The sequence below is a fragment of the Vitis vinifera genome, chromosome 16 (genome assembly GCF_030704535.1).
Source record: "Vitis vinifera cultivar Pinot Noir 40024 chromosome 16, ASM3070453v1".
Classification (NCBI taxonomy): Eukaryota; Viridiplantae; Streptophyta; class Magnoliopsida; order Vitales; family Vitaceae; genus Vitis; species Vitis vinifera.
Genome location: NC_081820.1, coordinates 2,928,918 through 2,939,196, shown reverse-complemented (window position 1 = coordinate 2,939,196; position 10,279 = coordinate 2,928,918). Strand labels below are relative to the sequence as shown.

Sequence of the window (10,279 nt, the reverse complement as noted above, 5' to 3'; positions counted from 1 at the left end):
CAACCTATAGATTTTTATAGATTTCTCATTCAAAAATAAAAACAATTGGAAATGAATTTGATCAATTTTTTTTAAATGTTAATTCAAATAGAGTAGATGTTAATTTTAATTATTTTAAAAAAGAAGAAGGTAGGATTTGATTTTCATAATTTTCCAAATTAAAAATCTAAAAATTAATGAATAATTAATTTTAACAATTAAACATACATTTGAACATCCAAAGATACACCACAAATAAATTAGTGACTAATCAATAAAGCTTAACCTAAACAATTTCTAAAATTCTTAGCAACCAAACATAATTAGAAACTCCACTTACTACCTAATCATCAATTTCCTAACTAGTTATTAAGTAAATTGTAGGCATCAAAAATTAAATTTTTGCCGTATACATAAATATTATTAGTTTTTAAATATATAATGTTAGTTTGAATGTACAAAGACAAATTATTCACACAAAAGTACATGAGATTTTATCATGATTTGGCCAAACATATATATATATATATATATTTACGAATATTTACGAATGAGAGAATCATTATATTATATCATAGAAAATCTTCATTCGTTTTCGTTATTTTCCATATCTTTATCTACCTTGTATAGTTTTTATAAATTCATCTTTATTTTATAGCCTTTTCCCTTCTTGACCTAAAATATTTATAGAGATATTCCTAATATTTTTTTATTTTATTTTATAAAGAAATATAATAAAAATGTTTTTCATAGAAGTACTACAATTTCTAAACACTTCTAATAAAAACACTTCTACTAAAAGCACTATTAAACGGGCTCTAATTGATTCTCCATAAAAATGTTTATGATAAAAGTGCTTTTACGAGAGTCACTCTCAAATAGGCTCTAAATATGCGAAAACATGAATAACTTCATCAAAATTTGCTTGATTTTTAGTAGATTTTCAATGAACATTTTCATAGCTAAATACGCTTGAAAGAAACACAAATGGGTGCCAAAGTAATTACCCCTCAATCCATATTTGTTGAATGAAAATACAGGTTTTACCCACAGGCTATTGCAGAATAAACTCAAAAAAATAAATAAAGGTCATAGAAAGAGAAAGATGCATTGGAGAAAAGGAAAACTGGAAGAGAAAGAAATACAGTCGGGTTATGGAAGAAAGTGATAATCACAACAGAGCAATTGCAGAAGGTCATCATAGAAGAAGAGAGGGAAGATGGAGGAGGCCCCCCTCAAGGGTGGTCTTCTATACAGCAGAAAAAGCAGAGAAAGTTCCTGGGAAAAGCAACACAGAACATGGTGTTGTTCTAAGGAGAAGAAGAAATTGGCCCAGAAGGGTAGACAAAGAGGGTGGTGTTGCAGAAAACAAAAGGCAAAAACCTATGGGGAATAGCGTCTTCTCACAGAGATGGCATAAATGGCAGAACTCAAACAATGGGGTTTTACTTTTACCCATGAGAAGAAACAGAAAAATATGTAAATTGTAATAACAGTTTGGCCCTGGAGAGGATGAAGGCATCCAAATTTGAGGCAGTTCCCAAACCAACGAAAGGCTGAGATGCCTAATCCCTTTTCTGGTAGGGAGAAGACTGAGAGAGTCAGCATATATTCGCTTTTCGATTCATGCACAAACAGTCCAACAACCACTTGGAACAATAGAGACAACCTATACCCAAGTTCTTCAAATTTCAGTAGAAATTTAAAAGAGTAGTGAGGAAGGCTAGTAACAAAAGCATTGAGCAAAACATCACTCATGCACTATTTTACTAAAGTAAAAGGAAAGAAAATATAAGTGTGCCTTTCAAATTAACTAATGGGATCCCTTGATTGCTTATTTTGCTAGCAAGGAATTCTGCCCCCAAGAACAAACCTGACATCAGCATTTAAAGCCTTTAGGATTTCCTAACAACCAAAGGCCCATCAAAAATAGAAAGGGAAAAGAAAAAGGAAAAACAAACGGCAGGAGGACCTCACAATGCTGCTTTATTTCAACTCCCAAAGGACAGTATCTCCATCCTCTGCATCCAAAGCAAATATATATGTTAGCAATATACTCTATCTCATAAATGCACAAGTAAAGAAGGACAGAAGGTGGTCTCTAGTGCAGAAAATTATGCTCAGAGGATGGTTCTAGAATATTTACGATATTTTATTACTTAGGAGCACAAGTAAATTGATACTTGTTACAAGAAACGGTTTTTGGTTGGGCCTCATCATAACAAATTGTTGAATGCCATTTCTCTACATATGACTGGTGATATGCATCCCAATAATATTATAATTAATAGTTGACCATCGAAGGCCTTATAAGACAGGCTTTGTCTGCCATTCATTGCTAAATATCAGTATTGTCAATCTGCGAACTGTCCTGAAACAAAAATGCATCGGAATATCCAATAATTTCTTTTCTATAGTTATTATGTTGTGTATGAGCAATTTCGGAGCTGAAATACTAGTAGTGAGAGCCATCTTACAAATGCTCAACATTCTAACATCTAGCTTTAGCAATGCAGAGAACAACCATTTTCTTAGCAAGAAAGCAACTTATGACTACTGTGGAGCAAAGTGATGCTGCCTTCTGCCAAGAAAAGAATTCTAGGATAAGAAGGGCATACCCGCAATTTTCTTCTTTATCCATATCTCCACCAACATCCCAGCACCAACTCCAGCAGCAATAATTGACCCATAGAGGGCAATGTTAGCGGGTAAGGATCTTCGAGGAAGAAAATAGAATTCTGGAATTTGCCTTACCCTTTTGGGAAGCCGCTTCTTGATAACTGGTTTACCACTGGCCTCTTTTTGTACAGAATCATCCATAGCAATCCACTCCATCCCTTTCAATGACTTTTTTGGCTCTTCAGTCCCCATGACCGATTGTTATATTGCTTTAATGCTCGCTCTGAAAAAAGAGCGGGAAAGAAAGAGCTATTAATTGCCATCATAATTCAAGAAGCTTTACTTAAACAGAAAAGCTGAACCACAAATCTTGATAGTGAGGCAAAACCCAAACTTATTCTATAAGTAGCCTCAATTAATTCTAAAGGCTAGCATCAGTGTCAGTTTCCAAAGGCGGGGCCAAATGCAAACTTGTAACTGGAAAAAGCGCAACAAATTTTTTCATTATTTCATTACTTAATCTGGTTTGAATTAAGTATAAAAGTCAACCACACTCATGACTTTAAACCATTACAATTGGGTTGCAAAGCATTCAGTACTACATCCACTTGCAATTGGGTTAGAGTCAGACACATGGTTGAACGCAACTCACTAGCCTGCTTATTTCACAGTCCAATTCAACAACTGCTCTATATTTATCCAGCTATACCATCCATCTTTGGGTTTAGCTCTTGTCTATTACACCCTTTCCCTCAATGTCCTACACAGGGTCTTAGATTCATGCACTACAAGACAATTCTAAAATCCATGGTTGTTATTAAAGAGGATGGGTTGCATTTCTTTTAATGGGAAGGAAATAATATGTATTAAAAGGCACCTAACAAAAAGAAGCACAACCCTAACACAGGAGGTAATAAGGTGCACCAAGACAAAGAAAGAGAGAACCATAAGCTCCACCTACAACTACTTGCACAAACTACATAGAAAATCAAGTGAGGAATCATTGATTCTCGGATCAGGGGATTTATGTTAACCGTGGATCTCAATTGCTTTGACATGACAGGACACTCAATAAGAAAAGGTGTGATGAAGAGGAGTCGTGCCCCTACTCTTTTGGCCTCTCAATCAGATCTAATGATATAATATGGGTGGGGATTACTATGGTGAAAATAGGCTGATGATAGGTGGCTAAATAACCTCCAACAAGACTCCAAAAGGGAAGCTTGGTATTGAGAGAAGAAATTTCAAGATTACCTTCACCCAACAACACAAACAAACAAACAAACAAACATATACATGTACATACATACATACATACATGCAACCCTTGTGGTGAAGACAACTCACGTTCTTTCAACCCATAAAAATCAGTTAGACCACTCTGATGCCATTTGGGTAACCCTTCTTACTAACTAATGCTGAAGCAAGGAATCTAATTATAGTAAACATATGGTCACAGAGAACTCAACTCGTCTATTGATATCCTGAAACATGGATGATAATGCTCTACTAGAAGACTAAGCCAACATCGATGCACGGTTTTCACTCTCATCACTATAATTAAAACCACCCATCTTTGCAAGAAGCAAAACTAGTCAGTATGAAAACCGAAGATTTGAGTTGCTGTCAATCTCACTCTGTTACTTTCTATTCCAAACAATTCAATAGTTAAAGCCCTTAAAAGCTTGTACATAGATTAATTACAGAAAAACTAGAGGCTAAGGAAGAACAAAAAGGAAAAAGACAACCAACCAAAAACTAAAATAAAATAAAATAAATTTATTTAATTTCTTGGTTGAGCTGAATTGAAGTTTGTATTTTCTTAGAGAGCACGCAACAAAGGAGAATACCCAAAACCCAATTTCTTTTTCTCATTTTTTTTTCTGCAACCAAACAGACAGTGAAATCGAAAACACTCCGAAAAGCCTAGGGAACTAAATAACTGATTAGCCAAACATATTTCATGATTAGCGAACATATTTCACTAAACCTCCGTTTGGTTGCCGAGAAAAAGAGGGGAAAAAAAATTAAAAGAAAAAAAGAAGAAAAGAAACCGAATGGGACTTTCAATCTAACGAGAAATCACAAACCCACCTGAAGAAAGCCATATAATTGAACAGAAGACTCAAAACTTTCCCGGGTGTCCCAAATCAAAGAATCAAATGTAAAATTTTCCTTCATTTTCCTACATTTTCTCGGCGGCCAAACGCAGCAAGCAAAGAAAAATCTCGAAAAGATACTCAAAAAGAACACCGCAAGTATAAAGGTTAGAGACCTTACATTGCCAGTAGAGATCGCCACCTATGCCGTCGCCGCCGTCCTGGTCGCCGTTTTGAGTGAATTTTCATGAACCTTGTTTCATGAACTTTGAATTATTCCTGTTCTGAGCCGGGCCATATTGTGTGGGCCGATTGTAGGCTAGGCCCAAATTCCAGGCCCAATAAACTCAGACCCTTTAATTTTTCTCTTTTCATTATATTATAATTATAATTTCTTGTCTAATATTATCACAATTAACATAAATATTTAAATAATATGGTTTTAAATTGGTCAAATCCAAATATATTTCAACACAACTCTTACTCATCAAATTCAATTTTGTTTAATATTCTAACAATTCTTATCACATGAAAACTTTACGCTACCCTTTCTTCTGTTTCTTGAAAAATATCAAGAAAAGAAAAAAAAAATGTAAGAAAAATGATTTTCTCATACGGTTCTATTATAAAAAAATGAAAATAAAATTAAATATAATTAAAATTGGTTAGAAAATTATAGTTTTCAAATGATTTAATCTTTATATATGAAGATAAAAATAAATGAAATAAATTTAAAGTAAAATATAAAAATAATTTATTAACTTTATTTTTTTTTATATTTTTTTTTTTTGGTTTTTATTTCCTTCTACTTGTTCTCTTTATTTTCTTTCCGGTATATTTTTCCTCAAAATTTTCAAGAACCAAATATAGCCTTAGTATATTTCCATAGAAAAATGAAATCTTAGGGATTGTTTGGAAACTGTTTTCAAAAACAATTTTATGTTTTCTAGAACAAAAAAATTAGAAAACACATTTGGCAACCAAAAACTATTTTCTATTTTCTGTTATTGGAAAACAGAAAATATGGTGTTTTTAGATAATATTATTTAGTTGTTTTCAGTTGTTTTTTTAGAGTCATTTAAAAAAATAATTATACAAACATATATAATGATTAAAAATAAAGCTATAGACATAAAATTATTTTTAAAATATATTTAAAAAAATACTAAAAATAGGTTAAAAATATTTTAGGTTGTTAAACAGACTTTTGTTTTACTAAACATTAGAGAACAGTTTTCAAAAACTATTTTTTAGAACTATTTTAAAAAACAGTTACCAAACAAGGCCTTATGAAACTTACCTTGAGTTGCAACTATTAGATTTAGAACTTGTTTGATAGTGATTTTAAGAAGCGTTTTTAACTTAAAAAATGTTTCTACAAAAAAAAAGAAGAAAAAAAAAGTAGGTATTTGGCAAAAAATAATTAGGAAACACTTTTAAAAATCTAAAAAATTACTCGTGGTATTAGAAAATCACTTGTAATGTTTCTTGGAGAAACACTTTATAGGTGTCATATACTTCCACTAAAAATACTTCGAGTAAAAACACTATCAAGTGCACTCTTAAAGTGTCTTTAATAATGTTTCTACATAAAATGTTTTTGATAGAAGTCTTTTTTCTAAAAGTGTTTTTAAGAGAAGCGCTTATAAGTGTTTCTCCATAAAACACTATAAGTGATTTTTCAGAGTCAAAACATGAATCATGGTAATAAGTCGTTTAAATCAAGTATTACTTTCATTTATTAGAGTATAATCTATTTAAATCGAGTATTGTTTTCATGTATTACAATGTAATCTATAGCGTCATATGTGACATATTACATTACAAATGAACTTTCAAATGCTTATTTTGGGGCTTCAATTCATTCAAATGTTCATAGTGCCATTATCTAAACTTCATATCTACAAACAAATATGAGAAGATAAAATTTGAAACGATTACAAAGAATTTACGTAACAGAACAAAGTCTCATATGCTTAACATGTTCTTTGTACAATTAGGTGGCAAACCCTTAGCCATATGATTTGCAATCATCAACTTAGAAGGTGTTTAATAAATCAACTTAATGACTTAATAACTTAATTTAAGTCATTCAATAGATTAAGTATATTTAATAAAATAGCTTGCTTAAAATGTTCTTTGTATAATTAGGTGACTAATCTTTAGCCATAGGATCTGCGATCATCAACTTAGAAGGTGTTTAATAGACCAATGTAATGACGTAATAATTTAATTTAAGTTATTAAATAGATTAATTATATTTGATAAAATAACTTAATTTACAAGTTAAAGTTAAAAATAACTTTAAGTATTAAGTCAAAACAATTAACTTATTCTTAATCTCAAATATTTTTTAACACATTTATTCACATTAGTAAGAGTATATTTTACAACTATGATTCCATATTCATGATTTATTTTTATTGTAAAAATTTTGTAGTTATTTTATGTATTTATAATATTTTAAATATGGATGTTTAACAAACAAATTTATTATTTAAGATTAATGAAAATAAATATTAATTAAAATCAATGAAGGTAAATATGTAAATTTGATAATATAAAACAAATTTTAAGTTGACTATATCAAACAACTATAATATTTAAATTAAAGAATAAGTAATAAGTTTTAAATTAACAACTTAAGAATAATTTAACATAAAGTGAACTTAAGTTATTAAGTATTAATTTTTACCAAATACCCTTTTTTATATTTGAGAATTATGATTCTACATTGATGATTTATTTTTTATAATAAATATTTTATGGTTATCTTAAGTATTTACAATACTTTAAATATAGATGTTTTATAAATAAAATTATTACTTAAAATTAATGAAAACAAATATAAGTTAAAATCAATGAAGATAAATAATAATTAAAATTAATTAGGGTAAATGTGTTAATTTCATGATTTATAATAAATTTTAAGTTAACTTTATTAATAAGACCTTAATACTTGAAGTATAAAATAAGTAATAAGTTTTAAGTTGACAACTTAAGAATAGTTTAACTTAAAGTTAACTTGAGTCATTAAACAGTAAGTATAAAATTTTACCAAACACCGACTCAGTGTTTTGTTTGATAGTCACCTTATTTGACTTAACGTGGTTTCTAATGGCTAAATACATTATGTTGATGTGTTTACTTCGATTGAGTCCTACTCTTGTTGTTTTTATCCAAAAGAGTGCAGTATAATTATCAAAATATATATTCAATTACTTGGAAATAGAATAAAATATTCCAAATCTCGAAAGAAATCTTCTTAGCTAAATAGCTTGTGATTATATTGCTTCAAAACAAGAAACAAACTCTCACATTCATAGTTGATCTACCATTTTATGTATGTTTTGCACTTCTCCTCTAGTCAATATGAAGACATCTTGATGTCGACTTCCTAATGCTAGTGCAAAATATCCATCAACTTGAATTGATAAGATTGTTGTATGTAAGCATGTAGTCCTTGGTTCCTTTGAGATATCGTATTGCCTTTTTTGCATCTCTCTTGTGTTCTAAACCTAAGTTTGTATGGTATCTACCTAACGTTTCCACTATGTTTAAAATGTTTACTTTATACTGACTTGATGAGTATAAATTAAACTATAAATAGTAGAAAAGTACGAAATGTTCTTTATTTGTTCCATATCAAGGTATTTTCTTAGGTTTGCTTCAAATAGACTTAGAGTGTGTTTGACAGTGATTCTTAGAAGTATTTCTAGTATTTTTAATACTTGAAAAATAATTTTTTTTAAGCATTAAAAATGTTAAAAGTGCTTTCTAAAATCATTACCAAAAACATTCTTAGTCATTTTTAACAATGGGAGCCACACAAGGTGTTATTTGTTTAAGTCTTAAAGCAAATTGTTTTAAGACTTAAGTCATTTTTAGAGTCGTTTGTTTTTTAGCTTTTTAGTTTCAGTCATTTTTGTCTTAGAGTGCGTTTGATAGTGATCTTAGAAAAAGTTTTTAGTCTTTTTAACACTTCAAATTTTTTATCTTTCAAGTATAAAAAATGTTAGAAATACTTCCTAAAATCACTACCAAACGCACTTTCATAGGAAAGTGAATTTTTTACTTTTTATTTTAATAGAAAAATTCACTCTTCCCCTTTTCTCTTTTCAAACTTTAACTTTGTTACACTACTCAAATCCAATTTTTCACACAAAATAAAACCAAATCCATTTTTAATAAAACCTAATTAAACTTCCTTATTTTATACAATTTGAATAAAAAATAAATTCATTTTAAATTAGAAAAAAATTTCATCTAGAAAAAAAAATCAAGTACGACTAAAATATTATTCTAGTCTATTTTTTTTTCTCTTGTTTCTCAACAAAATTTAAATCTAATTTTTTTTTGCATGAATTGTTACTTAAATACGAACCAACAATACAAAATTCACTTAATTTGGATGAGAAAATAATACAAAATTCTTATATCAAAACCAAAATTTTACCACATACAACTACTATTTTTATCTCATAATTCATTTAATTTTCAATGAAATTAAATTCTATAATTTTTTTATTCCTCATTAAAAAATAAAATAAATAATATGAAAAATCATAAAATTTAGAATAGAAATGAATTTATTACAAATGTTCAAAATTCAACTTCTTACCATCGATTTCAATGATCTTTTTTTTTTTTTTTTCTTTAATTTTTTAAAATTTAAAATTTTTTTAATTTAAGCTCCAAGATATAATTATGTATGTTCACCTAAATGTCCACTAGAATTAACAATTCCAATTAATTTTGAAAAATAAAAAGTTAGAATTTGATAATTTTTCCCAAATTAAAAATCTAAAAATTAATGCATTAACATCAAGAATGGAACACATATTTTGATCACAAATCCATTAATTCAAAGATATACCACAGAAAATAAATGTTAACTTTGAAAATTTGTAACACTTTTTTAGTAGTCAAGCCCATTAAAAATCCTAATTATTATTCAATAACTAATTTTCTATTGACTATATAATCAATCATTACAAAATTTTTATTGTAATAATAAATTATGATATTTTAGGATATTTTTTATATGTTAAATTACTTTTTTTTTTTAAAATTTAAATAATAAGAAATATAATAATTAATTTTATAAATATTTTTAACATCTAAAAACAAATAGATTTAACATTTAAGCACACTTCAACATTCGAGAAGCAAACAACTTAATATGTAACAAAATTCAAACATTAATAAAAGAAATAAATAGCCTAAGCACTTATTGATATAAAAGCTTTATTTAGATTTAAGTCAAATTCAATTTCATTAAGATTTTAGAGAAAAAAAAAGTACTTGGATAAATAATATTTCATATGGAATCTCTCAAGAACATAATTGATAAAGGTTTCTTGAGACAATTCTAACATCTCTTAAGATTGTCTTTCAAAATCTTTATGCCAATGACATAAGATGTTTTACCAATATCTTTAATAGCAAAATACTTTGAGAGAAATTATTTCATTTCATGATTCGTAATATTCTCTATAAATCTAAATGAAGTAATCAAATTATGGAACTTTAAATACCATTCGAGGGAGATTTATTTTAACTCATATATAGATTTATTTTAT

The 10,279-nt window shown here is 28.4% G+C and overlaps 1 protein-coding gene across 3 annotated transcripts; it reads right to left on the bottom strand.

Moving 5' to 3' along the window:
- Positions 1 to 1,706: 1,706 nt before the first annotated feature.
- Positions 1,707 to 4,989, bottom strand: LOC100256179 (uncharacterized). 3 transcript variants are annotated; one of them, XM_002278446.5, is made up of 3 exons: positions 4,879 to 4,989; positions 2,598 to 2,881; positions 1,707 to 2,000 (listed from the first exon to the last, which is right to left on the bottom strand). In XM_002278446.5, the coding sequence occupies exons 2-3, from the start codon at positions 2,848 to 2,850 to the stop codon at positions 1,966 to 1,968; spliced, it is 288 nt and encodes a 95-aa protein (XP_002278482.1). In that variant the 5' UTR covers positions 2,851 to 2,881; positions 4,879 to 4,989; the 3' UTR covers positions 1,707 to 1,965. The 3 variants fall into 3 exon arrangements, with proteins under 3 accessions (XP_002278482.1, XP_010662152.1, XP_019081401.1); XM_010663850.3 differs by having other exon boundaries at positions 4,874 to 4,964; XM_019225856.2 differs by having other exon boundaries at positions 4,693 to 4,937.
- Positions 4,990 to 10,279: the final 5,290 nt, after the last annotated feature.